The 27128-nt window shown below is 60.2% G+C and overlaps 3 protein-coding genes across 5 annotated transcripts in view; 2 read left to right on the top strand and 1 right to left on the bottom strand.

Moving 5' to 3' along the window:
- CBL (Cbl proto-oncogene) overlaps nucleotides 1-4545 on the top strand; it is a 34178-nt gene extending 29633 nt beyond the window's left edge. The window contains exon 16 of the mRNA XM_040084965.2: nucleotides 362-4545. Within this exon, the coding sequence (XP_039940899.1) occupies nucleotides 362-642 (281 nt within the window). The 3' untranslated portion in view covers nucleotides 643-4545. The remainder of the gene's footprint in view (nucleotides 1-361) is intronic.
- MCAM (melanoma cell adhesion molecule) lies at nucleotides 4343-15820 on the bottom strand. Of its 3 annotated transcripts, XR_005703911.2 has the most exons (16): nucleotides 15713-15820; nucleotides 11742-11869; nucleotides 11422-11635; nucleotides 11251-11321; nucleotides 11081-11168; nucleotides 10809-10988; nucleotides 10601-10728; nucleotides 10293-10452; nucleotides 10080-10201; nucleotides 9664-9802; nucleotides 9453-9574; nucleotides 9238-9373; nucleotides 8473-8617; nucleotides 8017-8134; nucleotides 7033-7360; nucleotides 4343-4479 (listed from the first exon to the last, which is right to left on the bottom strand). XR_005703911.2 is itself a non-coding variant. In XM_040084966.2 (15 exons), exons 1-15 carry the CDS (start codon nucleotides 15777-15779, stop codon nucleotides 7331-7333), a joined length of 1848 nt encoding a protein of 615 aa, XP_039940900.1. In that variant the 5' UTR covers nucleotides 15780-15820; the 3' UTR covers nucleotides 6185-7330. The 3 variants fall into 3 exon arrangements, 2 of the variants coding, with proteins under 2 accessions (XP_039940901.1, XP_039940900.1); XM_040084966.2 differs by lacking the exon at nucleotides 4343-4479 and having other exon boundaries at nucleotides 6185-7360; XM_040084967.2 differs by lacking the exons at nucleotides 4343-4479; nucleotides 8017-8134 and having other exon boundaries at nucleotides 6183-7360.
- A 7138-nt stretch (nucleotides 15821-22958) lies between these two features.
- LOC120762476 (E3 ubiquitin-protein ligase RNF26-like) lies at nucleotides 22959-25124 on the top strand. Its single transcript, XM_040084917.2, has one exon. The coding sequence runs from the start codon at nucleotides 22959-22961 to the stop codon at nucleotides 24807-24809; it is 1851 nt and encodes a 616-aa protein (XP_039940851.1). The 3' UTR covers nucleotides 24810-25124.
- The last annotated feature ends 2004 nt before the right edge of the window (nucleotides 25125-27128 follow it).

Below are 27128 nucleotides of genomic sequence, written 5' to 3'. Positions count from 1 at the left end.
CTCTGTCTGATTCTGGGAGGAAATGGGATTGAATATTCACTGCTGTCATTTTTTCTGATTCTAAGGCTGATATCTGAGCTCTGCTTACACACACAGATCCTGTGTCATTTTTTATGTGGTTTTATCTTAATAAATGAGCCTGATGAGCCCTGCTAATTAAGAAAAACCTCCACAGCTGTTTTTGCACACAGAAGGGGAAGCTGAGCAGGTTGGGAAGGAGGATTAAAGGGTTGGAAAAAGTGGCAGAGCTCAGTGACAGCTTTTTGAAGTGCCATTTATCCCCCCGATGTCATCTCAGCTTTGTTCCAAGCAAAATTTCCACATCTTTTCGCGGAATTGATGCACTTGTTTCTCCTCACAGGTTTTTCGGATGGCTCCCAAGTCCCCGAACGGCCGCCAAAGCCGCTGCCCCGGCGGATAAATTCCGAGCGGAAAGCCGGGAGCTGCCAAGCAGGAGGAGCCAGCAGCGGGGCCAGCTCCTCCCCGCACCTCTCCAGCGAGATCGAGAACCTCATGAGCCAAGGCTACTCATATCAGGACATTCAGAAAGCTCTGGTCATTGCACATAACAATATTGAGATGGCCAAGAACATTCTGCGGGAGTTCGTGTCCATCTCCTCCCCGGCGCACGTGGCCACATAGCACACGGGCACCTCCACACCTGAGCTGCTGTGGACCAACTGCCTGGGCAGCTGCTGCCCGGCTGTGCACCAAAGGGGAAGGGGGTTCCTTTAGAGACTTCGTGCTGAGGTCAGTCCTGCCTCTTTAAGAGAATCAGTTATCAGGTTTTCGTGGTTCCAGATTTCAAAGCAGTGGGATGAAACGGAGCGGAGCGGTGTTTTATACAGTGTGTGTCTTGGAGTCCTTTACCCCTACCTCTTGTCTGAGAGAACGGATTTATTGCCAGGGTGTTGGTAGAGAGAGGTATCGTGAGGAGGGATCCCCGAGCCCGTGCCCTGGAGGCTGGGGGCAGTTGTCTTGTGCTGTGAATTTTAAGTGGATGCTCAGAGAAACAAAGTCTCGAGGTCGGTGTGGTGTGTCCTGTGGTTCATGGTACTAGGTTTGGATCTGTTCGCTGCTGTGTGTCTGGCTCAGGCTTTTTAGAGAAGCTGGGAGGTCACTTTCTGCTGGGAATTTATAGGAGACCTTGGAAGAATCGTTGGATTGCTTCCTGTTGGCCGTGGTGTGTCCCTCTCGCCTGTAACAATAGCAGTTACTGCTTCTGATTCCAGTCCTCCCTTGCTGCCTGGAGATAGCAGGATGAGCTTCTGTCAGGGATTTTGATCCTGGCAGCGCTGGGAGTTGGGTTTCTCTCATGTGTGTGTGTGTGCTCTTGCACTGGTAGCACCAGATTCCAGCAGCCGGAGGAGCTTGGCGAGGTTTTGAGGGGCGGGAGAGGGGGAAAAGAATTCGAGCAGGAGCAAAGAACTGGGGCTGCTGCTTCTCCTCTCTCAGCCTCGAGCATTTTGTGCTTCAGTGCTCAGCTTTGATTTGTGGCCCTGCTGGGCTGGAGCAGCCGTCACTGGACACTCCCATCGCTCTTCCCTAGGAATGTTGCACCTGGTAAATAGGATGTTGTATTTCTCTTCGTTGCATGGTGGCTGTTGCAGACTAGTGGCCTTCACACACATTCCTCCAGAGAGCTTTTGCAGGAGCCATCGTCGTGCCCAGGGTGTTTTGTGGAATTGGTAGATGCAGCTGATGTGTTTGTTGGAATCTCACCTGCTTTGCGGTCACAGAAGCGCAGCAGTTCTCTGCATGGCTGTCCAAACAGCATGGGGGCTCTCCCTTCCGTTCCCATTTCTCTAAGGTATCACCAGGTCTGGTGTTAAAACAGACCTGGGGAAGAAATTCTGTATTTGTGAAGTGATCACATAGTTTTAAAGGTCAGAACTCAGCTGTCGCATTGGAAAAACCTGACTTGCCTACTCAGCTACTTAACTCTGTTCATGTTGGAGGAGTGGATGGTTCCTTTGGAGAGGCGCAGTCAGATCACAGCCTGACAGCCTGAGAGGCTCTTGGCCTTTGGAGCATGTCCAGCATTATTTGCATCTCCCTGAGGTCAGCAGAGGTCACCAGGCTGAGGGCTGCAGCTTGGAATATTGCTGGAGTGATTCTGGCAGTCGGGTGCAGTTTGGCCTTTTGAGGAATCCAGAGGCTGGGCCAGATGGCTGCAGTTGGCAGAGAGTGTTAGCAGAGCAGAAAGTGAGTTTTTAATTAAAGCAGAGGTTTCTCTCTGGACCTACAGCTTTCTGAACTGTTGTAGTGGCTTCCATGAGCTGTCTCTCTTTACTCCCCTCCTTTCTGTATTGGAGAAAACACTCTGAGAGAGCGTGAGGGGATCTCTGCCACGCTCCCAGACCCCGGCCCTTGCTGTTCTGGGGTCAGGGCTGGCAGTGGGCAGGGGGCTCTGCAGGGCACAGGGCTCGGGCACAGCCCTGGGGAGGAAGAAGGGGAAGAAGAGCTGCTCTTCCTCCTGTGCCCCCCGTGCAGCTGCCAGGGGTGCCAGCCCTGCTCCTGTGGGAGCCTCTGGAGGAGCAAGGCCAGCACTGCTGAGGCAGGAGCAGGGGACAGCTGTGGGGAGCCTGAGCAGCCAGACAGACCCTTTGTCCTGGAGATCCAGGGGCAAAGCCTTTAGTGAGGGCTTCAGTTCCCTCTTTCTCACACTCCCGCTCGGCTGTGTGTTGGTTTGGAGCCCTTGGTGTGTGCCCAGCCTGAGTCCTGCCATGGCTGAGCCAGGGCTGAGTCCAGCCAGCTCCAAAGCCTTAACTCGTGTCCTGCCCAGTGTGTGTGACCAGAGCGGTGATCCCCTGTCCCCTCCAAGCCCCTTGGGGCAGGCTGGCTGTAATTTCCATGAAATCCTGCTTGGCAGAGCTGTTGCCGGCCTGTCTTTGGGGTCTATGTGCCAAGAGATGTTCCTGTGGGTGTTGTTCCGGGTATTAGAGATTAGAGAGAGCAATCTTTGTGGCATGTATCACTGATTTCTCTGCATGTGTCCTTCCTGTGCACTTGTTTATGTCTCAAACTGATTTAAGAAACTTAAGTCTTGCCTTTTCTTCCTTAGACACGTTAAGAATTTGCTGATGCCACTGAGGGCAGCAGAGTCCTGGCCATGTCTTGTGGCTGTGCTCTGCCAGCTCAATCCAGGCACTGCCCAGTGGATTTTTCTTGTTCCTTCTAAGCCCAAGATTGACTGCTCTTCTTTCCCTTCACTTCCCCCTTCTTTATCCTTTAGAAAATTAACTTTCTGATGCTACTTTCAAAAGGAAAAAACAACCCAAATGTCTAGTGCCTTTCTTAAGGGGACGCTGCATGGCCGGGCTGGATCCGAGATTCCCCTCTGGGAAAAGGAGCAGAGCTGGACAAGCAGCACCAAACTGCTTTGGGAAGGGGGGAAAAGGAGGAGCAGGAGAGATGGGCAATGGTCACTTGGACTCTGACACTGTGTTCTGTAGCATTTCAGCCGTGGAGCTTCCGTGTTTGGACTGGTGCTGTGCCGAGCTCGGGGCCGAGTCAGGATCAGGGGGAAACAATGCTGGGGTTGCCCTCCAGCTGTCTCCAAAAGGAATGGGAAACACTCCCCAAAGGAGTGGGAAACACCTCCCAAAGAAGTGGGAAACACCTCCCAAAGAAGTGGGAAACACTCCCCAAAGGAGCAGGAAACACTCCCCAAAGGAGCAGAAAACACTCCCCAGAGGAGCAGGAGCTGTGGGAAGCGGGAGGTGCCCTCCTGAGCAGGACGCAGGTGATTTCCTGTGTCCAGCCCTACAGGAATCCCAAATCTTTCCCCTTTTTCTGTGCATGTCCTTGCCCCAGCCCTCCCCCGGGCTCAGGGCCCAGCATGTGGCCTCCTGCACCAGACTGGTGACGTTACTGTAGCTAATCCTGAGGCAGGCTCGTTACTGTAAATGTGGTTTGATTGGTTGCTCTGTTGGGGTTTTGTTCATTTTTTGTTTTTTGGTTTTTTTTTTCAGTTGAGCAAGAAAAAATGCAACTCCCAGGGCACCTTCTCAAGGGTGCCACTTTAAAGATTAGTGGGGAATAAGGACATTTATTTTAAAAGTTCCTCCTAGAAATCTCTTTTTTTTTGTTTGTTTGAAATTCCCAGTGGAGGAAGAACTGCTGTTACTGTTGTTCTTTCTCAAGGATGACAAATACCAATCTGTAAAATATCAGTGTTAAAAAATGTTGAGATTTTCACGAGATATTTTAAAAGAAAAAAAAAGTATAATAGTGTCATTAATATAAAATTATAATAGCAGTATTTAATCCTTTCAGATCTGTAAAGAATAAGGAAAAAACAGAAGGTAAATATTCTTACAGAGAGTAGCTGAGCTTTAAGGTTCACTTGGTTTAAAGTCCTCATTTTGTTTGCAGATGCATTGTTAATGTTTAGAGGTTATACTAATGTTATTTATTAATTGTTTCCATCCTTGTATGCTGCCCACTAAGAGCTTCTTTGTTTGGGATTTCATTCACCTGTGTCAGTAAGAAAGAAAACAAAACAAAGTTTTATTTTTAAATAAAATTTCCTTTGTTGTAGCAGATGGTGTGTGTGTGTTGTGGTGCTTCTGTGAGTGCTGGAAGAAGAATATTTCAGGATTTCAATCTCCTGGATCCTTTGCAGACCGACTTTGGAGTTATTTTATATTTATTACCACAATTATCTGTTAAATTCAAATTTGTATTCTAGCCCCTGACAGAGGCCAGGAAAGATTTATATAAAGATCATAATAATTAAACATGTTCTGAGAGACTCAATGGATGAAGGCTCTAGTCCATCAGGACCAAGAAGGACATGAAGTTACCACCCAGGAAGAGAATCCAAGGGAATCCATGGGAATATCCCACAGACTTTTAAGGTTATTCTACAGAAATTATAGAAATAAATAAAGAAATCTCTCACACAAATCTCGAATCATCTGCATCGCAATTCTAGAATGGAATTAGTAGAATATATTATGTATTATTAATAGGGATAGGAAAACGATTCTGTATCTTTGAGTGTATTAATTGAATATTCATTGGTCTCTATTCATATATATCAATATATGAATATTTTACATAGCAAGTAGATACAAGAAATCCAGGTTCTGCCACCCTCCAACATTCCGGGGCCCAGGAATGGAACCAACAGGGACACACGGGCCCAGCTGAGCCCCCGGGACATTCGGGGGCCAGGGGACACTTGGGGACAAAGGGGGACACTCAGCTCCCAGGGGTCCAGTGGGAACCCACAGACAGATCCGTGAGGATAACTGGGGAGAACCGAAACTGGGAAAAACCTCTCCAAAAACACACTGTGGGGTGCAATGAGGGTGATTGGGGTGGAACGAACACACGGGGTTACTTGAGGTCATTTGAGTCCCTGCTCGGGGTTATTTCAGGTCATTGGGGTCATTTGAGGTCACTTGAGGCCCTCATCGGGGTTACTTTAGGTCATTGGGGTCATTTGAGGTCACTTGAGGCCCTCATCGGGGTTACTTTAGGTCATTGGGGTCATTCGAGGTCACTTGAGGCCCTCATCGGGGTTACTTTAGGTCATTGGGGTCATTTGAGGTCACTTGAGGCCCTCATCGGGGTTACTTTAGGTCACTGGGGTCATTCGAGGTCACTTGAGGCCCTGCTTGAGAATATTTTAAATCGTAGGGGTTACTTTAGGTCATTTCAGACTCTGATTGGGGTTATTTCAGGTCATTGGGGTCATTCAAGGTCATTTGAGGGTCAGATCAGGGTTACTTTAGGTCACTGGGGTCATTTGAGGTCATTTCAGAGACTATTCGGGGTTATTTCAGGTCATTGGGGTCATTTGAGGTCATTTGAGACTCTGGGGTTATTTCAGGTAATTTGGGTTATTTCGGGTCATTTGAGGCTCAGGGTTACTTTATAGCATTGCTATGAGCTATTAATACAATTATCAATATATTCCAATATTAAATTCTAGTTACACTATTATTTTTTTAAGATCCTTTGGTACAATCACCTACCACAGCCTAAACCCCAGGATTATTTATTAGAATAAACAGATTAATTAGCAGCGGTAGAAATTAGTGTACCATTAGCAGCCACAGGGGCATAAATGGATCCTGTTGGAACCTCCGTGGGATTATGGAATGCCCTTCCCACCTTTCTGTCTGTGGGAACAAAACTCCAGCACTCAGCTTTGAATCCGTACTTTATTTTCACATATATATATATATATATATAAAAAAAAACCTTGCAAGTATCGGACGAAAAAAAAAAAAAAAAAAAATCCCAAAACAACAACAAACAGGAACAAAAACTCCTGGAAATGTACACACAATCCAACAAAAATATATATAATAAACCAAAGCTTTTGCTCGGACACCACGTGTAGCAGGCGGGGCTCCCCAGGGGACAAAGGCTTGTGGCCAGCAGAGCTCAGGGGATGTGAGTCAGAGGCAGAAGGGGCTGATCCCTCGGGATAAGGTGGGAGGGCTGGGACAGGAGCCCGTGGCAGGTTCTTGCCCCTCTCCCTCCTCACCGTGGAGCCAGAGAAGCACAGAGAGGAGTTTGACCCGGGGCTGGCAATGGCTGAGCACAAAAAAAACCCTGAGACGTCACTGACTGGCCCTGTCTAACGCTGAATTTAAACCTGTGGGAGCTCTGCTGCTGCAGGACCCTGCGATAAACCAGATTCGGAGGGGAGAGGGGAGCCCTGCCCCTCGGGGCAGCGCGGCTCCAAAGCAGACACCCTAAAAGCCTTGCTGCAGGTTGGCACCCCCTTCCTTGCTCTGCCAGGTCCTGTCCTCCTGTGGGATCACAGCGCTGCCGGGACAAACTGACCCAGGAACGGTTCAAAGACAAAGCAAAGCACTCAGAACCCCTTGGAAGCTGCAAACACCTCTCTAACGCACCCCACTTCCACTCCTCTCTCCTCCCACCTGCATCCAATGCAGCCAACGTGCCTCGGACATCCCAAAACCCACACTTCACCAGCCTCTCTGAGCAAGGTCAGGGTAAAAAGAAGGCACGGAGAAACCTTCCCACAACACGTACAGAACAGATTACCTGAAAGAGCCTCAAATCCTTCCACCAGGCAGGGATTAATGGGACACAGTTCTTCCTAATATTGCTGTGGCTTCTCTGGAGGAGTAAAGCGAGTCCAGCTTTGCTGCTAAGGCAACACCTGCAAGCCCAGGGCTGAGGTAATGGCCAGGTGAGTCAGGGAGGTGTCCCCTGCACGCCCAGCGCGGTGACACACGGGGGGTCTCTGGCCGTGCTCCCCAGGGGCTGGAGCAGGGGTGGGAGAAGGCAATCCAAGAGCAGGAAAGGTTGGAAGGAAGAAAGCACTTAGTAGGTTTCCTCTCTAGTTCCTCAGATCGATGTATTTCTCGCTCTTCGGTTCCGCCGAAAGAGGGGGAGAAAAGGGAGGGAAAACACACGGTTAGGGATGAACACACAATCCTGTGCTGCAGCTGTGGTGGTGACACACACAGTGGGGTGGGGGACAGCTGGGGCACCCCGGGGTGGCTGAGCACCCACCCCGAGGGGAGGGCAGGGGAGTGTGAGCTGTGCAGAGCGGGGCAGGGGCTCTCTGCAAGTAAAACCACGCTGGGCTCGGGGCTGCATCGTGTGGCTGCCACGGACAGTGGTGGGCCAGCAGTGACAAAGCTGCTCCATCCCAGCTGAGGGGAAAGCACATGTCCCAAAAGACTCATCCCAAGATTCCTGCAGCCTCTGACTTCGGGCCAGAGATCCTTCTGTTTTAGTTCCTCCCCCAAAAGCCCCTGGGGAGAGGAGGGGGGAGCCTGGCTGCTGCTCCACGGAGGGAGGCAGAGCCAAGCGGGGCAGGCAGTGGCCACCACCACGAGCAGAGCTTTGTCCCCTCCCGGAATTGTCCCCTCCCCTCCATCCCACGGCCACCCCGAGCGCTGCTGATGGATGATGGAGGCCCGTGCAGGGTGGGCAAAGCATTACCTGGGTGCAGCCCCGTCCCTGAGCTGCGCTGGCGGCCCCGGCCCCAGAAGGGCGGTGCCCGTCGCTCTGTCCTACCTGGTCAGCTGCGGCTCTCCTCTCGCCGTTGGCGCCCTGCAGGAGCCCCGCCTCTTCGGAAAGTTTATCTGACTTAACTTCAACTACAATCTTGTCTTTACAGGCCTCTGGCTTTGTGCTAGGGGAGGGAGGTGACAGTTTTTGAGACGCGTTGGCGATACCCGGGAGGGCACCTGGCCGAGCCCTGGGGCTCAGAGCGCTGTGGTCAGAGAGCCTCCAGCTCACAGAAGGCTTTGGACTGCGCGGGGAGGGGGCCCTTGGCTGCTCTACCGCTCTGCTGAGTCCTCCCTGCACGGCAGTGCCCTGTGGGAAGCTGGAAAAGCTGCGGTGCCCCTTCCCTGCTCTGCGCCGGGCAGGGAGCAGCTGGAGCGGTGGGATGGGGTGGGATGGGAAGCATGAGTGATATCGAGCACCCCCAGCCCCACGGGCCCCTGGGGGACAGGTGGCAGTGCTTACATGTCCTGCTTGCCGGCACGGCCACACGGGATCTTGCCTTTCTTGTGCAGGAAGTAGATGACGGCGCCCAGCACGGCCACCACGAGGATGGCCACGATGATGGCCACGATGATCACCCCTTGGCTCTCCACTGTTGACTTTTGATCTAAACACAATGGGGAGGGGAAGAAATTAATGCCTTTCCCACTGTGACCCCCTCCAGCTTCCCTACTGTGGTAGGAAAGGGCCCCTTCTCCCAAAAAAGCTCCAGTGCTTCCCCAGCTGCCTGCAGGAAATCTGCAGGTTGCAGATTTCAGCACAGAAATGCTCTGTTGGGGCTGTTTCTGCAGGAATACAGAAATTCTGCTCTGCGCTGCCATGCCCCATGTGCCGCAGGAGCATGGATAACAGGAATTCCTGCGAGGCAGCAGGCCATCCCCCTGCTTCCTCGCCCAGCAGGTTTGAGCTGCAAGAAGCTGCGCTCTGAGGACAAGCAGGCAGCTTTCCCACCGCTGGGACGGAGCCTCCGCCTCCCTCCTGGCTCGGCAGGGAGGGAAACAGCAAGAGAAGCAGCACAGAGGCAGCAGCCAAGCTCCCTCCCCAGGCCAGAGGCGAGCATAACTCGTGTCCTGACGGACACCACCAGCAGACTGACCTTTCCTGAAGGAATCCTCTAGAAGAGCAGGAAGGGAGGGAAAGACACCGAGCTCAGCCACCCCGGAGCCGGCGCCTGGGCCAGGGGGCACTGACACTTTTGTGGGACGGAAAGCAGCGCCTGGCACTCACCCACCAGCTGGATGTGCTTCTCACTGACACCCAGCCTGTTGGACACGCGGCACATGGCTCCGGCCTGCAGCAGGTCGCGGCTCACGCGCACCGTCAGGTTGCTGGCGACGTGCTGGTCGTCCACGTACTCGTGAGCCTGGGCGGGGCGGGCAGGGCAGGGCTCAGCGCCTGGGCGGCCCCGGGGACATCCCAGCCCGGCCCCTCGCGGCTCTCACCGTGCCGTTGATGCTCCACTGCACGGTGGGCCGGGGGAAGGCGATGGCCTTGCAGGTCAGGTTGATCAACTCGTTCTGGCGCACGTACAGCGGGGAGCTGATGGCCACGATCCGCGGCTTCCCTGCGGGCAGGGGACGTCAGCACCCACAGCTCCTGGGGAAATGGGTGCTGGGCGGGCAGGGGTCACTCTGCACCCAGGCCAGGCCTTACCCTCCACAGCCACGGACACCTTCTTGCTCTGCTCCAGCCCCGGCACGCTCGGGGCCATCACCTTGCAGCTGAAGGTGTTGGCGGTTTCGAAGGTGAGGTTGCTCAGGAAGAGCTGGCTCCCTTCCACCAGCTTCCTGCCCTGTTGGGAAGGAATGTCCCCAGCAATGAGCCCTCTGTGCCCACGTCCCAAAGGGGTTCACACCTCCCCCATGCACTGCCAGGGAGCTTGCAAGCACAAGACGTCCCTGCAGTACTGGCCAGGAGGTGACAATATTGGGGTGGACAATGCAGGTCCATGAAAGAGGGAATCCTTCCCCTGGCCTCTGAGGAGAAATGAAGCAAGATCCTGACTCTGCCTAATTTGCCGCAAAGCCCAGGCTGAGCCTGAGCACGACAGAACTGGGATGCCTGCTCACCTTCTCGTCCCTCCACTGGTACTTCAGGTCCACGGGGCTGTGGGCGTCACAGCTCAGCTTCACGCTGTCCCCTTCACGAAGGGTTGAGGATGGCTCCATCTTCACATGGACCCCTTCAATGTCTGGAAGAGGGATGGAGAGCAGGGGCAGGGTGAGCAGGATGGACAAAGCACCCGCCACGAGGTCCACAGGGCCCGGTCCCCTCTCTCTTACAGTTCACAACAAGATCCACGTCCTCCTCTATCTGTGACATATCATCCAGGTCCAGGGACTGGCACCTGTACGTGCCGTTGCTGCTCTTGTTGACATCGTGCAGGTTCAGGACCCCGGTGTCGGGCTCTGCCAGCGACGACAGATCCTGCCACCCATCCAGCTGCAGACAGCGGGCACAAAGCAGAGTCCTTAGCCCCACACAGGCCCCCTCCCACCCAGCCACTCCCCAGGACCCTCCGGGCAGGGGACAAGGAGCAACAGGGAGATGTTTGCCAAGGGAGAGGCGCCCCGGTCCCCTCCAGCCTCACGTCTTTTTTAAAGAAGCTGAAGACGGGCTGCGGGTTCCCATCGGCCTCGCAGACCAGCGTCACGTTGTCCCCTTCCTTCACCAGCGCCGAGGACGACACCACCTGCAGCTTCAAGTGCTCGGCAGGGTCTGGGGGCAGGGAGGGGCAGAGTCGGCGCCCGGCCCCGCCGCAGGGCACGGGGCGCGGCCCCCCCCGGGCCCAGACTCACAGAAGACGTTGACCTTGACGCCCCGTGAGTCCAGGGTGCGCGTCTCTCCCCGCAGCCGGTAGTGCACGGTGCAGCGGTAGCGCGAGTGGCGGTCCTCGCGCGTGACGGCCGCGTACAGCACGCTGCTCACCGTGTACAGCCCGCTCGACTCGCGCGTCACCGTCGACTGGATCGTCACCTCTGCAGGGGACGCGGCGGCAAGGGAGGGCTCCCTTGGCGCTCCGAGCCGGTCGCCCCCTCCCGAGCCGGTCGCCCGCGCCCGCCCGACTCACCGTTCTCCTGCGCATGCAGCTGCTGCCCGTTCTTGTGCCAGGTGATGTTGGGAGGGGGGAAGCTGTTTCTGCTCACGCACTTGGCGATCTGCGGCGGCGGAGACAGCCCTGAGCACGGGGCAGGCTCAGCGGGGAGCCTCCCCCCCCTTTGCACAGCCTCTCCTCCTCACCTCTGGGATATCAGAGCTGTGCACAGAGATGCCTCCCGCGTTGGGCTCAATCTCAGGGGTCTGGGGGACCTCTGGAAAGAAAAGCCACCCCACAGGTATTAGGAGAGGTGGGGTCCCCCACCAGCCCCGCGGAGCAGCTGCCCCGCCGTGCTGCCCTCCTGCGTCACTCACTGTAGACGGTGAGGTTGGTGCTGCTCTCGCCCACGCCGTAGCTGCCAGCTCCGACCTGGCACATGAAGGTCCTGGCGTCCTGCAGTGTCACTGCGCTGATGGACAGGGACTTGTCCTCCCCCAGGGACAGCCGCTTCTTGTAGTCCGTGTCGTCCTCCAGGACCCCGTTGGCCGTGGCGTGGTACAGCCTCACCTGCTTGTTGCTGCGGTCCACCTGCAAGGCGAGGGGCCAGGCTGGGCCGGGCAGCCCGGCAGGAAGCCCTGGGCTGGGTGCCACCCCGGCCCACCGGGCAGAGCGGCTCTGCCGGGCCAGCACTCACGTAGAACCAGTCGATGTAGGTGTAGGAAGCGTTTTCAGGGATGTAGAAGTTGCACTCGATCCTGGCTGTGTCCCCCACCTCCACTTCCACCACGGCTGGCATGGAGATCTCCAGCTTGCTGGCTGCAGCTGCGGGACAAAATTTGCTTTAGGGGCAGGAAGAATGGGGAATAATGGGGAATAATGGGGAATAATGGGGAATAATGGGGAATAATGGGGAATAATGGGGAATAATGGGGAATAATGGGGAATAATGGGGAATAATGGGGAATAATGGGGAATAATGGGGAATAATGGGCTGTCCGAGCACAGCCTGTGCCCATCTCCGTCCCCCAAAAGCTGTGGGGCAGAGCTGTGCATTGTGGGCTGTCCCAGCCCAGCAGGAATGTCAGCCAGGACCCCACTGCCACAGCATCCACAGAGAGCCCGTGGGCTGAGGCCAGCGACGCTGTTCCCAAAGAGGGGACATGGCACGTCGTGCCCCAGCGGCCGTGTCCCCAGGACACCGTTGGGAGGCAGCACATTCCCAACCAGCACGGCCCTGGCACAGCCAGGACTCCCAGGTCCCTCTACAAGCTCTGATCCTGCCGTCCCGGCAGGAACCCAGCGGTCAAAGCATCCATCCCTGCAGCATTCCCGAGGTGTGCCCTGGCTGCTGCTCTGCTCTCTGCCCAGCTCTGCCCACCCACGGCACCCCTGTGAGCGGAGCTTGCCCATCCCTGCACTCCACCTTCCTCCCAGCCCAGCCCAGGCAGCTGCAGCAGTAATGGAGCTGCTGGCCCTGCTCCAGAGAGGATGGGAAAGGTAATGGCTATTGATCCAGGACAGGGCACGGTGCAGCTTCCCAAGGGATTGGGAGCAGAGCAGCCCCAGCGGGTGGAGCAGAGACAAGGGCGGCACCGCAGCGAGGCTGGCAGCATCACTGCCGCCATCCCCGCCGAAGCAAAGCGGGATCTGCACGCCCTGCGCTGGCACATGGCCCTGCAGAGGGGACAACAGCCTGTCCCCAAGCAACAGAGCCAGCCCAGGTGTGGGAGCTGGGGACAAGAGGCTTGGAGGAAGCAGCTGTGTCAACATCTCCCTTGACAGTGCCCGCTCCGTAACAGCCGCCACCGAGGCGACTTCAAAGGGCAGCGCCGTGCCCACAAACTGCTCTTTGTTTGGAGTGGGTACATGGTGGCACGAAGCCAAAACGCAGCCAGGGGCCTTTCTGCCACAGCAAAGGCCCCGACACGCAGGACCAGCCGCCTCAGAACACCCCAACGCGTGGGGTTTGGCCCTGGCCTATCCCGTCGGCGCGTTACAGTTGGCACTGGGCAAAGAGGGATGAGCAAATCACGGCCCAGCAAAGAAGGCGCTGGAAAAACAGGTGAAAGTCCCAGAGATAAGCACGCAGCGGGGACAGGAAACTGGCTGAGAGTACAAAGGAAAAGATAACTTTGCACAGGAGGCAGCTGCCCACCTGTACGGCCACGACTTGGCTGCCTGCTGCAGGAGAGCACCTGCACAACTGGGCCAGCCTGGGGCTGGGGTGTGTCCCTGCTGGCCCCACGCAGCCTCCCCTGAGCCCTGGCACTCCGGACTGCAGGCAGCCAGGCCAGACTTCACCTCTCCATCATTTTCAGACCTTCGGAGAGGGCCCCAGGCAGATCCAGCCCCCGGGAGAGCAGCTGGCCCTCCTCCTGACCCGCTCGGCATGAGAGCCCTCAACCAGGCAGCGGAGCAACCGAAACCATGAGCTCAGAGCTGGAGAATGGCTGGCATCCGCGGCTGGCATGAGCAGCACAACCCTCCCAGCCATTCACTGCCCTTGAGGAGGCTGACATGGTCGCTGCAGCCCCCAGCCTGCCTGGAAAAAGGGCTCACATCTCCCCGGGACAGCCTGCAAGAGGGACACAAGGGGACACTCACAAGGTCCCCCACAACCATGGCGACACAAGGCTCTCTTCTACAGCTCCAAGACCTTTTGCTATGTGCGTGGGCAGGCTAAAGAGGCGCCGGGCACGGCCAGCCTGGCACAGCAGGCTCCGGGGACTTGGCGATCCTCCCTTGTGCCCGGCGCAGCTGCAGGTTTGGCGATGGAACCTGGGGAGATCCATCAGCCACGCGTGGAACGGCCCAGCTGCGGCACCGAGCTCCATCCACCCTGAGTGCCTGGCACGGCTCCAGCCGGAGACCTCGAGCTCTGGAGAGGGCGTCTGCAGGGAAGGAAGGAGAGCCCCCGTGCCTTTTCCATCTGGCTGGCGGACAGCCGGCCGGCAGCCAGCGCTCCGCAAGAACAAAGATTTGCTTTTAGAGCTGGGGAAGGGGGTGGGGAGCAGCACAGTCCCTCGCCAGCCTCCTGCAGAGCCGAGGTGTTCGAGGAGACGGCGAGAAGTGCGGCTGCGTTGGCGGCACGGAGCCCCCGGCGCTGAGCCCCCGGCCCCGAGCAAGAGGAGGGGCACCGCAGGGGTCTGGAGCCGCATGTGGGATGCCTGAGGTTCCCGTGGGTTTGTGCTCCCCTCTCAGGGAAACCAGCTGCGGCCAGATCTCGCCTGCTCCCGGCACAGCCACACATGCTACCCTCCTATTCCATGGGAAAGCTGCCCAGATCCCCGAGCCGGGGCGTCCCAGCTCACACAGAACAGCATCACCCACGCTCTGTCTTCTTCACAGAGAGAGCAAAGAGGGTGCAGAGCGCCAGCCCTGCAAGGGAAGCACCACCAGCAGCGCCCAACACCTCCGCCCAACCGCATCCGCCCAGCCTGCACCCTGCCAGGGATGGGGACGGAACCAGGGCTCTGCTGCGGCGGGCACCAGCACCTTGCACCCCAAAACAACCCCACCACCCTGTCAGGACCCCGTGCTGTGCACCCGGAGCGGCAAAGCTCTCAACCCCACCCCGCAGCTCGGTGACAGCAGGCAGACACCTCTCTAACAGCCAGAGCGCGGTGCACAAAGGGATGGGGCGGCTCAGGCAGCACCGGGGTGGGCTCAGCCCCCCGTTCCAGCAGCGCTGGCCGGCCTGGGAATGTCTTGGCCGTGGCCCCTTGTGCTTCTGGGAAGCATCAAGCCTTTCACGTGGCTGGGCTTCCAAATACACCGACGCCGCCAACCATTGAGACTCCTGGCTCGGCCCATGAGCTGTGGGAAGGGGATCCCGACACGGGACGGGGGTGGGAGCAGCCTGCTCTAGACTCCGCTCTGAGCCTGACTTTGGCTCCAACACCTCGGCCTGGGCAGGTTCCCAGCGCCGGGGCCACCTCCGCAGCTCAGCGGGGCAGGGAGCAGCCAGCTCACCGGGACAGCTCCCGGGCCCCCGGCGAGGGGAGGGCGAGATGCGGGGAGCGGGGCAGGGCAGGAAGCGCAGCCACCCCCCGAGGGTGAAAATGGACTGGAAAGTGGATAAAAAAAGAAAGCGCGAAAAAAGCCAAGAGAAACACGGCGCTTCGGGGGAAAACTCCTTAGAAGGAAAGGGGTGGACGCTTCCTAACAACAACCAGTTCGCCCCGGTGCGCTCTGAACGCACGTGGGTCACCCCTCAACCTGCCCTGCCCCGGGGGGCTGCAGAGGGGCCCCGAGAACGGGACGGGGCACCCAGACCCGCCCCGGGTCGCGGGGCCGTCCGGGCGGAGACACACAGCGGGAAGGGCCGATCCCACCTGGGCTGCCCCGACCCCGCGATCCGAGCATTCCCGGCGCCGCGCCAGGCACCGCCCGAGGGGCGCAGCGCTCCCGGCTGCCCGCGCCGGCCCCGCCGCGGCTCCGCGGGATCACTCCTCCGGCTGCCACCTCGGGGAGCCGCACAGGGGCAAAATCCAGCCCCGCACCCCCGCTGCAGCCCGGCGTGCCCCGGAACGAAGGACATCCCCGCCGGGGCTCCGCGGGACCCCGCGCCGCGCCACGGAGCGCTCCGCAGGTGCGCGCGTCCGCCCGCCCCGCACCGCCCCGCACCGCCCGGGCTCGGGCCCGGCGCTTCCCGCAACCACTCACCGCAGCAGAGCAGGAGGCAGCAGCCCCAACCCAGGGCGAGCCCCGCCGGCCGCCGCCCCCCAGCCATGCCCGCCGCCGACCGCCCGAGACTGAGCGGGGCCGCGGGCTGACGTCAGGCGGAGGAGGAGGAGGAGAAGAGGAGGAGGAGGAGGAGGAAGGCGCGGTGCCTGCCCACCGCCCGCAGCCGCTTATCACCCCCAGCAGCAGCCGGGCGGGCGCCGTCGCCGCCCAGCCCCGCAGCGCCGTGTCCGGCCCCGCACGGCCGCGGGCAGCGCTCGGGCCGGCCCCCAGCACGGCCCCCGCCGTTCCCGGCTGCGCCCGAGGGGCTCGCAGGGCTGCCAGCTCCTGCCTGTCCGGGCGTGCACGGGCCGAGCCCGCCAGACAGCCGGGCGCTGGAGGTGGAATCGCTGGCAGACCCGGAGGAGGGGGCTGGAGCGTGGGGTGTGTTTTCCAGAGTGTTTGGGGAATGCCGGCTGCGGCGGCGGCACAGTCGCTGGGGGTCCGATGTGCAGGCGGCAGTGGCGATAATCAGAAGTGACCTGCTGCCCTGCTCAGCCCCAGCCCCGCACTGCCCTAAAGCCCAGCCTTAACTGCTGGGTCACCTTTGAACCCGCGCCGAGCAAGGACAGACTCAAAACAGGGAGGCAAAACGCTCTTTGTCTTTGGGCTCCGACAAACACCTGGGGGCTGTTTTCGCTGCGGGACGGAGCGAGGTCGTGTCCCAGGCAGGTCACAGGGTTTGCAGGGCTGATGCCCCTTGCTGTCCCCGAGGAGGGGCCCCAGGGCACCACAGCGGCCCGAGCCCCCGCGCAGCTGCTGCTCAATGCGGCGGCTGTGCTGGAGCTGCTCCCTGCGGTGGCCGGGGCAGCAGCCCGGCCGGGGGCGGGGGGGTTCGCGGGGCTGCACAAGGCTCCCATTATCCAGGGGTAATCACCCAGCCCAGCGGGGCCCGGCCCCTCCGGCAGCCCGGGGCAGAGCCGGGAGGAGCGCAACAAACCCCGCCAGGTGCTGCGAGTTGCCCGCAGCCAGCCACGCAGGACGCCCGGCCCCGGTGTCCCTGCCCTGTGGCAGCCTGGCTCCGTGCCTCAGTTTGCCCCGGGTCGGTCAGAGCCAGAGGGGCTGTTGGAGGACAAAGGTTTTCTTCTCCTTCAAAACGTTTTTGCCTTCACAGGGCATTGACAGGACGCCCGAACTCACCGATTCAGGCTCATCACACAGGAGGACAGCCCCAGGGGCTGCCCGAACTCCCAGGAGCTGGGGCAGTGCCCTCCTCCCGCTCTCAGCTCAGAAGCTCTGAACTTTTGCACATCCTTTTCTCTCCTCCATTCGTTTTCCCCGCAGCGTTCCGGGGCTGAGTCCCTCCGACACTCCCTGGGGCACTCAAGGGCTGGGCTGCAGGATCCCCTGAGCCGCGGCATTCCTCCTGGGAATGCCCAGGCACCTCTCCCACCTCCAGCCCCCTGTGCTGGCCCCCCAGCGCTGGTGCCATGCAGCGGCCCTTCCCATGCCCTCCTCCTCCACCACCTCCTCCTCCTCCTCTGCACGCCTGACCAGCAGCACCCCCCCCAAGGCTTTCCCAGCCAAACACACTCGGTGATTCATCGGAAATGATTAAGTTTTTTCCCCAGGAGATCAGTTGCTTAAAATGGCAATGCTGGGCAGCGATAAGGCTCAGAGCCCTCGCTCCGCCGCTGGTCAGGGGAGGCCTCCTCCCTTTGCTGGGAAGAACAAGTGCAAGGGAGCTGTGCCATCATCCTCAGGATGCTCAAGAGCTGCTCTCAGGCCTCACAGCTCCAGTTTTGGGATGCTCTCACGCCTCATGGCAGGAGCTCCCTGCCTGTAGTGGGAAACACACCCCCTGAGTGGGTGCCCCGGGCTCAGGGACTCCGTGACAATGTTCTCCCTCTTCCCGTCCCTCCAAAGGGCAGGAAGCAGCACCGGAGGAGCCTGAGGCTCTGCTGTCCTTGGAGCAGCGAAAGGGATGTTCCACTTGGCACAGAACACCCTGCAAGTGCCACCCCGAGAGGGAAGGAGGCCCACGGGAAAGCATCCACCAAAGTCAAACAAACAAAGCGGGAGAACTCGGCTGACACGCCCCCAGTGCATTTTGTTCTGGGGCTAACTTTTATTCAGCGTTAAAAATAAAGCAGAATGTTGCTAAGAAAACCTCCGCAGAAAATTCCCAGCAGTTGGAAAGGGCAGTGCCACTCCCTGGGGAAAACAGGCTGGGGACCATGCCACCCTCAGAGAGCTCCCTGCTCTCACTGCACTGCTCTGCCTCCAGTTGGTCGGGCTTCAGCCTGCTTCACTTTGTAGAAAACTCGTGCTTTTTTATTTACCCCCCCTGACAAACGAATGGTTCTGGGGAAGAGGGGCAGGATTTGAAAGCAAGGCATGAACAGAAGGCATGAAATCACCCCGCTGCGCCGTGTGTGGCACCCAGCGGGCTCGGGGACTCTGCGTGGGGAGCGCGGCAGGCTGGCCACCTTCATCTTCCCTCCCTGCTGCCTGATCTCACGCCTCCTTGTTTATCTGCCTGCTTAATGGATTTGGCTGCAGTCCCCACTCACAGCGGTGCACACAAAGTGTGGATGAGGCTCCCATGTCGCAGTCCCACACACGCAGCTGGGGTGGGAAAGTCAGGGAGCAGAGGTCTGGTTCCACCTGAGGCACGGAGCAGCTCCCACAGCTCTCAATCCCTGCCAGCGGAGGGAATATTGGTGCCTGGGCCCCCGCAGCTCCCATCACTCTCCTCCTCCATCCCTCCTGCCACCTCTCAGACGAGGCTGTGCCTGGGCAGGCAGTTCTGCCCCTGGCAGTGGTGGGGCTTTGCCAGTCCCTGGCACAGCTGCTGGAAACCCGGGATCCACAGGATCCAGGGCAGGGCTGATTTCCCGGCATTATCTGAGCATCGCAGGTTGCAGGAACGATCTGGAATTGTGCAATTGCGTTTGCCTCCCTCCTCTGGCTCCTGCTGGGCTTGGCTCTCTGCAGCCGGAGGGGAGCGATGGCCAGCACGGTGCCGGGCCTGGGGCTGTGCATCCCAGCACACGCCGCAGCCCCTCGCACCTTTTCCTGCACCGCCAGACAGATCCCTGCTGATGCGGGGACCTTGGGATGCTGCCAGAGGGAGCTGGCGCAGCGTGGGCTGTGTCTGTGCCTGTGCCTGTCCTGACAGGTGGGACGGGGGCCCTGTGCCTTCCCCAAGCCCAGAGGGGCCCAGAGAAGCTGGGGAGTGCTTGGGGTGCTCTGGTACTGGTGGGCTGGCCCGGCTCCCTGCAGGTCTCCGGGGTGGATGGACTGCAGCCGTGCTGGGCAGAGGTCTCTGGCTGTGTCCACCCAGGCCTGCACCTCTTCACACAACACCGTCAGGGCCGAGAGCAGCCCCACTCCCTGGGGAAGGGATGGGATGGGATGGGATGTGGGCCAGCACCGAGCTTTCCCACCCTGCTCCGGGATCGGCCGCTGCTCCCCTGCCACTGCTCCCCTCGCCCTCGGGCGCCTTCTGCCAGCCCCTGCTGCTGCATTTTGGGGGGCTCTACAGCTCACACAAGGCTTTGCACTCCAGGAACCCTCCTGGGCTGTCCAGCCTTTGGCTCTCTGCTCCCTGGGTGCCATGAGGTCACTTTGGGGTACCCCTGCCCCATCTCTGTCCACTTCTGGGAGCTCTCTTCGAAGCCCGTGTCATCCAGCTCAGGAAAACGCCTCCTTCCAACCCCCTTCTTCGGCTTGGCTCCCGGCAGCTCCTTTGTGCCTCCACTCTCCTTCCTCTCCTCTTGTGCAGGCCCTTTCTGTGGGGATTATTAACCATGGCTACGGGGCCTTTGTTCAGGAGGGGCCGCGAGGAGGAGCCGGGAGGGTGGAGGAAGGAAGGACAGGAGCGGAAGGGGGGAAGGAAGGTGGGGGGGGAAAGGAAGGTGACATCTGGATTTCTGTCACGGAGGAGTGCAATTTTTGGAGCAGCTGTGCGGGGATGGCCGGGACGCAGCGGATGCGGAGCAGTGGCGAAACCCCAAAAAAGGGGCTGAGCTGGCACGGGTCACTCGCCCAGCCCAGTGCAGAGAGCTCAGCACACTGCCCTGGTGATGGTGCTGCTGACAGAGGACACAGGCAACACCCCAGGGCTCCAGGACTGACTTTGAGGACTGTTTGTGGTGCACAGGGGTGGCAGGGAAAGCTGTGGAGCTGTGCAGCCGTTCCCTTGCTCCCTGCCTCGGGAGCTGCATGCAGGGCAGATGGACAAGGACAGCTGGAGCACGCCTGGGAGAACCTTATCCAGCTGAGAGGCAGTGCCAAGGCAGGGGGAGAAGGAGCCCTCGGCCCAGGGCTGTCACTCGACATCCTGGGGGTACAGGAGCCCCATGGCCCGGAGCAGGTGCAGCCCTGGGACAGGGTGTGACAGCCACGTCCTGCCCTCGCTCACACACGTCCAGCTGGGCCGGTCACGTCCGTGTCCCAGGCTCCTCTCCCAGCCTGGGAGCACTGTGGGCACGGAGCAAGGACCTGGATTTGGAGACGGGCGCTGACGGGATGGTTTGGGGAAGGCAGGAGCTATTTATAAACTGTCCTTTTCCTTGGGAGCACTTCCGAATCCATCTCCCCCAGCACTGGCCAGAAAAAGGTCCCATTGTGCCGGCGCCGGCTGGGACAGGGCTGGGCACTCACCCACAGTGGGGCAGATGATGGCTCCGGCTGTGGGGTGCAGTGGGGGCTGCCCAGGGGACAGCGAGGGGTCCCGGCCACGCACACCCGGCGCTTGCCAATGCCACAGCTGCCCGGAGGAGCGGACAGGAGGAACGGCCCTGCCCTGTGCTCCCTGGCACCCGGCTCTTCCGGCTCCCTGCTGCCCAGGAAGGGAGGAGAAGGCAGGATGGGGACACAGCATCGCTCCCTGGGCTTGCCTGCAGGGATCTCTTCCTCCCGGCTCTGTCTGCAGGGCTCCCCCAGGACGGCTCCTTAGGATCATCTGTGAGGAAGCCTAATGGGACATTAGCCCCGGGCTGGCCCGGCTTTGGGGATCCCTTTGGAGGTTCCCTGTGGAGAGGGGTGGGGACAGCCAAGGACTGGCCGGGATAAGGCAGCAAGCGGAGCACAGGCCTCGTGTCACATCCCCACCACACTGGGGACACGATGGAGAGCCCAGGGGAACGGTGGGGCTGGGCTGGCCCAAAAGGAATTTCTTCCTGCAGGACGTTCCCATGGAAGAGGACTTGCCTTTCCCAGAGCCGTCTGGCCAGGCTCCAGGAGGAGATAGATATCCCAGCTCCCATCGTGGGGAGCCCTCCAGAAACACGGCCGTGGCTGCTGGGGACACAGGGCTGGGCTCCGTGCGCCTCCAGATCCTTCCCGAGGGCTGTCCCCAGCAGCCCGGGGCTGTTCCCTGCCCACGGGGGCTCCATCACCTGCCCCTCCAAGGCCAGAGGAAGAGCGAGCCACAGCGTCCTGGAGCGGAGCCCGAGTGGGGCCGGGGGATTTTCCAGAGCGGATGCGGCCAAATGAGCCATTGTTCCCGCCTGGGCTGCGAGCACGGGGCTGCAGGCGCCCGCCTCCGGCTGCCCAGCGCTGCCCAGGCCCTGGATCCGCACAGGACAGAACCCTGGGAATGGTCCCTGCTGCTGGGAGCGCGCTGGGAGCGCTGGAGCGATGCCAGCAGGAGCCATGCTCCAGAAATTCCCTCAGGATGTGCCCAAGGAACAAGGGAAGCAGGTCAAGATGCTGGGGCTGGGGGATGCCCCCAGGCACACCAGGCTCCAGAGAATCCCTCAAGCACTGCGACACCCAGCCCTGGAGCTGTTGCTTGTCTCCCTCTGCTTCCAGATAAATCCAGAAGGACTCATCACCTGCCAGGGCTGAGGCACTCCCCGGAGCTGGCGTCCTCTGGCTGCTGTTTTTCTGGAACGCGGGGTGAGCTCAGCAGCGGGAAGGCAGCTCGGAGCCGTGATGCAGCAGCCCCGTGGCCGGGCTCGCTGCCAGCGCAGTCGGTGCTCCTTTCTCGGCGCTCGTGCCTCGCTGCCCAGGGTTTGGTGCTTCCCTCCTTTCCCCAGCACTGGCCGGAGCCTCCTGGGCTGCACGTGGCTTTCCCATGGGTCATCATCCACTGCACTCCCCTTCTCCTTCCTTAAAAAGCCTTCAGTTGGATTTTCCTGAATTTATCATTGCCATCAGGGCAGCAGGGCTGGACCATCCCCTGGGGCAGAGCTGAGTAAAGGCTGGAGGGTTTGACAGCCCCACGCCCTGGCTGGGATCCAGCACAGAGGGCAGGACCTGCTCCAGGTAACCTTGATCTGGACTATGGTCTTGGATTTATTTTTGGATCTCCTGCAGAAAACTGCTTGGTTTGGTGAGAACAGCTCTGCTCTGGGCTGACTGTGTCCCAAAGAGGCCCAGGGGATCCCGCTGGCAAGGACACACCTTCCCTGTGCCAGGGCTGAGGCTGGCACAAACTCACCTCCTGCATGGACACTGCAGGCGGTGGGACCCCTGGGCTGTTTGGAACCAGGCTGAGGGGCTGCTATCAAACCCTGCCCATCCCGTGCACTCTGCCTGCTCTGTCCTGGCTCCCGAACCCCATCCCATCGCTCCATGCCTTGTCCCAAGTCCCTCTGCGGCTCCCCTGGAGCTCCTTTAGGTACTGGAAGAAGCTCCAAGGTCTCCTTCTCCTTCTCTTCTCCAAGCTGGACAGCCGCATCTCTGCCAGCCTGTCTCCAGAGCAGAGCTGCTGCGCCCCCTGAGCATCCCCGTGCCCTCCTCTGGGACTGAGGGCAGGGTTAAATGGGATAACAGGAAAAGATTCCTCCTTGTGAGCTTGAGGAAGGCCCTGGCACAGGGTGCCCAGGGAAGCTGTGGCTGCCCCTGGATCCCTGGAAGTGTCCAAGGCCAGGTTGGACAGGGCTTCCTGGAATATTGGAAGGTGTCCCTCCACCATGAGCTTTTCCTCTTACCGTAGTGGTCAGGCAGATCCACTTCTACAAAGAGGTCAGGACAGACCTCAATATTATAATATGGATTTTCTAAGTATATTCATTTTATTATCATTATAATATAACAGCATATAATTTAAATAAAAGCATAATAATTAATAGACTATTAATTACGAAAAGCTATAGTAACACCATACAACATTCACAAATATTTAATTTCCTGTCCAGAACACTGCCAAAACACTGCCAAAACCCCACGGCGGGGGCAGGGGGAAGCGGCGCGGCCGCGGGACAGCGAGCGCCGCTGGCGCTTTAAACGAGCGGCGATGGGTGTGCTCGCACCGGCAGCGGCCATCCCTCCCGACAGCCACTCCCCGGCCGCCTCCTGCCCCTCGGCGACGGCCAGCACCGATCCGGCGACGCCCATCGCGGAAGAGGCTCCGGGGCCGAGCCGCCGCAGGGACCCCGCGGGGACCATGGACGTGCAGCCGGAGCCGCGGCGGGGGCTGCTCCTGCTGCGGGACCTGCTGCGGGACCTGCTGCTGCTGCTGCTGCACCTCAGCTTCTTGCTGTGCTCCTGGCTGCTGGCCGCGCTGCTCTGCCTGCTGGCCACCGCGGCCGTGGCGTGCGGGGCTGCGCTGGCGCTGCTGCGCGGCTGCTGCGAGGGCACGGAGGGGCTCTCGGGGCTGTCCCGGCTCTCGGGGATCTCGGGGCTCTCGGGGCTGTCCCGGCTCTCGGGGCTCTCGGGGCTGTCCCGGCTCTCGGGCCCGGCACAGCGCGCGTGGGGCGCCGGGCTGCGCGGCGGGCAGGCGCTGGGGGTTGGCACCTGGCTGCTGATGGACCCGGGCAAAGTGTGTCTGGCCGCCACACGGAGCCTCTTCAGGCCGCTCGCCGCCCTCCGGGACTCGCTGGCTGGGTCTGTCCTCAGGGTCAGGGAACTGCTGGCCGCGTTCCTGGCGCTCGTGGCCACTAGAGCCACTGCCGTGTCCATCCGGCTTTGGCTGCGCTGCCAGCTGGCCGTCAAGCTCCTCTGCTCCGCCACCGTGGTCTTCATCAGCGTCTACTTCCTGGCTGTTGTGTGTCACAGCGGTGCCCGGAGCCTCGGCGCACCGTTTGTCACCCTCTGGGACTCACTCACCAGTCTCATTTTCGGGGTCACCGACCTGCTGGCAGCGTTCTTAGCTCATGTGTCCGGTGCTGCCATCGCCGTGTCCATGCTGCTCTGGTGGCTCTGCCAGATGGCCTTTGAGTTCCTCTGCTCCATCAGCAAGGTCTTCATCAGCATCTGCTTCCTGGTCAGCGGCCTGGTCAGGAGCCTGCTCAGCCTGTGTCTGATGGGCACTCAGTACCTCCCCAAGCTGCTGGCTGTCCTCTGGGACTTGCTGTCCAGTCTGCTTCTCGGGGTCACCAGCGTGCTGGTGATGGTCCTGGCGTACCTCTTCAGGGCCCTGTTTATCCTGCTGTGGTTGCCCTTCCAGCTGGCCCTCATACTCCTCTCCTTCGTCACACAGGTCTTCACCAGCATCTTCTTCGTCGGTGTTTACATCCTGGGCTTGCTGTTGCGCATTGTGTTCCTCGTTGTCCTTGTCGCTGTCATTTACTGCAATCAGGAGGTGCTGTGGATGCTGAAGGGACATGTGCTGGGCTCCTCCCGCCGCCTGCAGCCGGTCCTGCGGCGGCTCTGCCAGGTGGCTGTGGTGACCCTGCGCAGGGCCACGGCCTCCCAGCCCTGGCACAGGCTGGTGGACTGGGTTCTGACCGACTGGAGCCAGGCAGGCAGGAGGATGAACCAGGGAAGGGAGCAGCTGGATGCAGGGCAGGCGCCAGAGCCACGGCCTGCGGTGAGCTGTGCTGGGGCAGAACAGCATCTCCGGACACCCAGAGGGGAGCTGGGCACACCTGGCGGGAGAGCTGTGAGCAGGCAGCAGCTGAACGCAACAGCCGGGAGTGCTGAGGGAACCTCGGGTAACAACCCCTGGGTGCTGCTGAAAGAACAGGAGGAGCAGAAGAAATGCGTCATCTGCCAGGACCAGACCAAGACGGTCCTGCTGCTGCCCTGCAGGCACCTGTGCCTGTGCCAGGAGTGCACGGAGGTGCTCCTGCAGCAGGACATCTACCAGCGCAACTGCCCCCTGTGCCGCGAGGTGATCCTGCAGACCCTCAACGTGTACCTGTGAGCCCGCGGGGGGCTTGGGCTGTTTTCCCAGGAGGTCAAGGACACCCCTGTGTGCACTTCCCAGGGCTGCCAGGAGCAGCTCCAAGAACTGTGGATGGTGCTGGAAGGGCAGAACGCTGTGGGGTGTCTGCTGGTCACATTTGCTGCCTAACTAGGTTGTAGCCCTTGCTAACAAGCACAATACTGATCTCTGCAGCAGGCTGGAAGAGTTACCTGTTTTTTGTTGACAACTTTTGCTGTTCCAAGGCCTGTTGGGTGCATTGAACCTGCAGCAGCCTGAGATCCACAGCAGAGGGCAAAAGGAGGTCTGGTCCCTGCCAGCCACCTTATCCAGCTTAGAGCCACTGCCAGGGCACAGGGGGACAGAGGCTGTGGGCTCCCAAGATTTGGAAATGACACTAACAGGGTGGTTTGGGGAAGGCAGGAGCTATTTATAAACTGTCCTTTTCCTTGGGAGCACTTCCGAATCCATCTCCCCCAGCACCGGCCGGAAAAAGGTCCCATTGTGCCGGCGCCGGCTGGGACAGGGCTGGGCACTCACCCACAGTGGGGCAGATGATGGCTCCGGCTGTGGGGTGCAGCGGGGGCTGCCCAGGGGACAGCGAGGGGTCCTGGCCACGCTCACCCAGCGCTTGCCAACGCCACAGCTGCCCGGAGGAGCGGGCAGGAGGAACGGCCCTGCCCTGTGCTCCCTGGCACCCGGCTCTTCCGGCTCCCTGCTGCCAAGGAAGGGAGGAGAAGGCAGGATGGGGACACAGCATCGCTCCCTGGGCTTGCCTGCAGGGATCTCTTCCTCCGGGCTCTGTCTGCAGGGCTCCCCCAGGACGGCTCCTTAGGATCATCTGTGAGGAAGCCTAATGGGACATTAGCCCCGGGCTGGCCCGGCTTTGGGGATCCCTTTGGAGGTTCCCTGTGGAGAGGGGTGGGGACAGCCAAGGACTGGCCGGGATAAGGCAGCAAGCGGAGCACAGGCCTCGTGTCACATCCCCACAGCACTGGGTACACGATGGAGAGCCCAGGGGAACGGTGGGGCTGGGCTGGCCCAAGAGGAATTTCTTCCTGCAGGACGTTCCCATGGAAGAGGACTTGCCTTTCCCAGAGCCGTCTGGCCAGGCTCCAGGAGGAGATAGATATCCCAGCTCCCATCGTGGGGAGCCCTCCAGAAACACGGCCGTGGCTGCTGGGGACACAGGGCTGGGCTCCGTGCGCCTCCAGATCCTTCCCGAGGGCTGTCCCCAGCAGCCCGGGGCTGTTCCCTGCCCACGGGGGACTCCATCACCTGCCCCTCCAAGGCCAGAGGAAGAGCGAGCCACAGTGTCCTGGAGCGGAGCCCGAGTGGGGCCGGGGGATTTTCCGGAGCGGATGCGGCCAAATGAGCCATTGTTCCCGCCTGGGCTGCGAGCACGGGGCTGCAGGCGCCCGCCTCCGGCTGCCCAGTGCTGCCCAGGCCCTGGATCCGCACGGGAGGGCACCCTGGGAATGGTCCCCGCTGCTGGGAGCACGCTGGGAGCGCTGGAGGGATGCCAGCAGGAGCCATGCTCCAGAAATTCCCTCAGGATGTGCCCAAGGAACAAGGGAGGCAGGGCAAGATGCTGGGGCTGGGGGATGCTGCGACACCCAGCCCTGGAGCTGTTGCTTGTCTCCCTCTGCTTCCAGATAAATCCAGAAGGACTCATCACCTGCCAGGGCTGAGGCACTCCCCGGAGCTGGCGTCCTCTGGCTGCTGTTTTTCTGGAACGCGGGGTGAGCTCAGCAGCGGGAAGGCAGCTCGGAGCCGTGATGCAGCAGCCCCGTGGCCGGGCTCGCTGCCAGCGCAGTCGGTGCTGCCCAGCCCCGGGTGTCCCGGCAGGACAGGGAGTCACACACGTGCCGGCCTCGGCGCTCTCGGGGTTGGCTCTGGCGGTCCCAGACAGCAGCAGAGCTCTGTCTGCCCCGTGCCCAGGGAGGCTGAGGAGGGGAGGGGGTCACAAGCGGGGTACAGCCTGTCCTGGTGCCAGCTGCTGCCACGGGCACGGCTGGGAGTGCAGCAGCATCATTCCCAACCTCCAGCAAGCTCACGAACAGCTGCGTGGACTGTCCCTGTGAGGAAGGGTCCCACCCACAGCCCACCTTGTTGGGCAGCTCCCAGAGCTCTGTGAAGGGTTTCCATCCAATCCCCGGTCTCCTCCAGCCAAATCACTGTCCCGACATCAACTGCTACCAGATGTTGCCAGCCCTCTGCACCCCTCCTCGCCCCTGTGCCTGTCTCCTGCAGGTCTGCACGCCCTGGAGCTGGACATCCTACCGGAATGAGAGCGGGCAGGGCTCCCCTCCATCCCAC

This window comes from Hirundo rustica, chromosome 23, assembly GCF_015227805.2.
Source record: "Hirundo rustica isolate bHirRus1 chromosome 23, bHirRus1.pri.v3, whole genome shotgun sequence".
In the NCBI taxonomy this organism is placed as follows: Eukaryota; Metazoa; Chordata; class Aves; order Passeriformes; family Hirundinidae; genus Hirundo; species Hirundo rustica.
This window is presented reverse-complemented; position numbering and strand designations above follow the sequence as displayed.

Bases quoted from the DNA above. Each gene is read 5' to 3' on its own strand.
- MCAM (XM_040084966.2), bottom strand. From the start codon at position 15,779: ATGGCTGGGGGGCGGCGGCCGGCGGGGCTCGCCCTGGGTTGGGGCTGC. The intron at 11,322-11,421 runs GTGAGTGACGCA...TTTTCTTTCCAG, and splicing joins CACCAACCTCACCGTCTACA to AGGTCCCCCAGACCCCTGAG. The intron at 10,729-10,808 runs GTGAGTCTGGGC...CCCTGCCCCCAG, and splicing joins CGTCAAGGTCAACGTCTTCT to ACCCTGCCGAGCACTTGAAG.
- LOC120762476 (XM_040084917.2), top strand. From the start codon at position 22,959: ATGGGTGTGCTCGCACCGGCAGCGGCCATCCCTCCCGACAGCCACTCC.